At 43.7% G+C, this 3,193-nt stretch overlaps 1 protein-coding gene across 1 annotated transcript in view; it reads left to right on the top strand.

The window, feature by feature from the left end:
• The first annotated feature begins 516 nt into the window (after positions 1 to 516).
• Positions 517 to 3,193, top strand: part of LEF1 (lymphoid enhancer-binding factor 1) — a 69,627-nt gene continuing 66,950 nt past the window's right edge. The window contains 3 exon segments of the mRNA XM_009327061.1: positions 517 to 565; positions 568 to 711; positions 2,207 to 2,340. Coding sequence (XP_009325336.1) covers positions 517 to 565; positions 568 to 711; positions 2,207 to 2,340 — 327 coding nt within the window.

Raw genomic sequence — 3,193 nt, 5'->3', positions numbered from 1 at the left:
ACGGCCCCCTCCGCGCTTCGGCCCGGGACGAGAAACTTCCCGCGAGTCCCCCGACGGTGCGGTGGTGTTAGACCTCAAGCAGCCATGAAATTTCCTCGGTAAAATCAGCGGAGTCGGAGCATTAGCCGTAAACTCTTTAAGGGATTTGCATAAAACTGTTCGGGAAGAAATTCCCGACGCTAAAATAGCTTCAGGGCGAGCGGGGAACCTGCCTTTTTTTTTTTTCTTTTTTCTTTTCTTTCCTTTTTTGGTTGTTTTTTCTTTTTTTTCCTAAAGATCTGGTAATGAGGGCAACCTGATTTTCATTATTATTTTTGGTATCTTTTTACCAAGAGTGTTTTGACCGCTGAAGCTCCAAATATTTTCCAGAAATAAGCCCCTTTCGTTAAATGTAGGGCACTTCTGCCAGAAACGCTTCACAAAGCCCCATATTTATTAGCATTGTCATAAAACGGTCATTTACACAAACGTTTCTGGTGCAGTTGCCTTCCAAGCGACTGAAGAGGGAAAAGAAAGATGCTTATCTCTTGCCCTAACTTTTTTCTTTCTACAAGAAGCTGTAGCACTGTGATCAATAAATGAGCATCCATACAATGACTTTCCTTCTTTCTCTTCTTCTTTTCTGGTGGTGGATTCCCTGCGGTCAGGTTTCCAGGCAGACTCAAGCGCAGGATTCCTACCATGATAAAGGCAGAGAGCACGCTGAGGAAGGTGAGAAGCGCACGGTCCTGTCTTGCGATATTGTCCCTCTTAGTCCCCCTGTGAGCCTCCGCACGGTCCTCAAACTGGAGCTTGGTTTCTTTTGGGAAACATAAATTTAGTACCTTTTGGGGAAGGGGGATGCCAGGGTGCTTTCAAAGCGCATTTAAAAAGGAGATGAATGGGCAGCACGTTTATCTTGAGTGACCAAATGGTATTTCAGTTGTTTAGAAACTGATAAGTAGGCCAAATGGATCTTCGCTGAAGAAATAACTATTTTTAGGATATCAGCTTAAACACATCTATCTCTTCACTCATACAGTGCAGCCGAGTTGTGTGTGTTCAGAAACTCTGTGCTTTTTTCCCCATAGCCAAAGTCTGTTGCTTAAATCTCCTCTTCCAAATCTGAGCATGAACAGACCTCTTGCTTTTTTTAATGTACCAGCTGGTTAATTTTGATTGAGGAGGACAGAGGAAATAGCAGAGTTCGTTGAATATCACTTAGGAAGCTGGACACGTGTACAAAGAATGTGTGCTGTGAAGGATGGGAGATAATGTTTGAAATGAAATGCTTATCATCACGAACTAAACCAGATCATAAATTCCATATAAAGGCAGACACAGCTCAGTCCTGGTGCTTTCCGGGGCACTGTGGCGATCTTTCTCCAAATTGGTCATTAAACAGCCTAAAAGCAGTAATGTCCATGCTCGTAGCATTTTGGCAGTGAGGGGGAGGAGGTCAGCTCTGTATAGTTTTCTTTTCAGCCTTGCATCCTCTTAAAACCTCACCTTCGAGTAGTATCATTGTCAACGGTCATATAGGTGGGAGACCCGTTCACCCCCCTTTTCAGGACCCGGACCCAAATTCTTTATTTTCCTACAAAATAGCCTCCCTCACTTGGCTTCCCTCTTGACTGTAGTGCCATGTGTGTTCAACAGCCCCCCCCTCCAAATCATTAGGGTCTCCTTCCAAGCCAGCCCCTGCCCTCTAATTGTTCCCGGTGAGCGTGGCCAGAATGAATTGTTTGCTGCGCACAGTGGCTCAGCGAGAGAAGGAAATGATGTTGGGCAGTTATCACTGCCCTGTTCCTCCCTTTCCTAACAATGATGTTGGAAACCCATGCTGGCAATACTTCTGAATCCACAAATCCTAGAGGGATGTATAAAATGGGGGAAAACTGCTACTTGAGAAATGTGATGTCATTGCTGATGTTTCTGCCTTCATTTGAACAGGGACTAGCAAAATAAATTGGTTACTCTGAGGCTATTCTGTATTTTAAGCCTAAACTCCTCACTGAGAGTACTTGCTCCTTTAAGAATTAACTCTTCTTAAAAAAATGTTATTACAAATTGCTGCGGACCACTTTCTGTCAGAAGTCATTTCCATGAGTAAGGAAACGTTTGCATGCAGAACATTTTTATGAATGCACAGTACCTGTTTAAGTGCTCTAACTTACAAGAAATGCGTATGTGGGGAATAATGTAATCATTGTTTCCTCTTCCATAGGAAAGCATCCAGACAGTGGCTTATACAGCAAGGGACCATCATACTCTGGTTATTCTGGGTATATCATGATGCCAAATATGAATAACGACCCGTACATGCCTAATGGATCTCTGTCGCCACCCATCCCCAGAACAGTGAGTTATCTCTTCCAAAGACCGGTTTTGGCGAGCTGGGTTTCCTCCTGTGCGGTCTGCAGTGCGTGCTCACGCCGGGGCTTTTTGGGTAGCTTCAGTTACGGTGAAGGTTGCGCTTCTGCTGTTCGGAGCCTCTGTCCAGTGGAGTTCGAGAGCTCTTAGAGGTGTTGGTCGCGATTGTGGTGGAAAAGCCGAGATTTAACGTCTGTGGTGTCTGACGTCCTTTGAACAGGGCACGGAGCTTTGGGAGGGGGGGGGAGCCCTGGTTTACGACTGCAGGATAATGTATGGTGGAATGATGTAAATGCCGTCTTTGTAGTGACTGGGACAGATGTGAATTTTCTGGGTTTAACTCTTCGTTTGTTGAGGAAAATCGAGGGCTGGAAGCAGAGCTGCTAAAGTTGCTTGTCTGTAAGATGAAAAGATTTGATTCTTTTTTTTTTTGCCTTCAGATATGGCATTGCTCTTTGCTGATTGATATTTATTTCTGCCATCAGTTGCTCTGCGTGAAGGCTTTATGTATCTGGCAGTATTGCTTTGAAACGTACTCTGTATCTTCAGACACAAGTTGTGAAATGGTCATTTAGGAATTAATATCAACTGTGATGCAATAGTTACAGGTTTCCTTTACGTTGTGGCGGGCACTGATTCTTCCAGGTTGGTCTCTCAGTTTCCATTGGTGTAGATGCACATTTGATGGATTTCAATATACTTTTAATTTTGGATAGTCAATTCCCATTTATTTTTATAAACCTCTTGGTATATGTATAGAGCAATCAGGAGACAATGTTAAAATGAGCTGTGGAAATTATATTAGTAGAACCGGAGTGGAGCAGGAAACAAATTTTCTTGT

Source organism: Pygoscelis adeliae, unplaced genomic scaffold (genome assembly GCF_000699105.1).
Source record: "Pygoscelis adeliae isolate BGI_AS28 unplaced genomic scaffold, ASM69910v1 Scaffold87, whole genome shotgun sequence".
NCBI lineage: Eukaryota > Metazoa > Chordata > Aves > Sphenisciformes > Spheniscidae > Pygoscelis > Pygoscelis adeliae.
The sequence above is the reverse complement of the archived record's forward strand: the minus strand, read 5'-3'. Positions and strand labels throughout refer to the sequence as shown.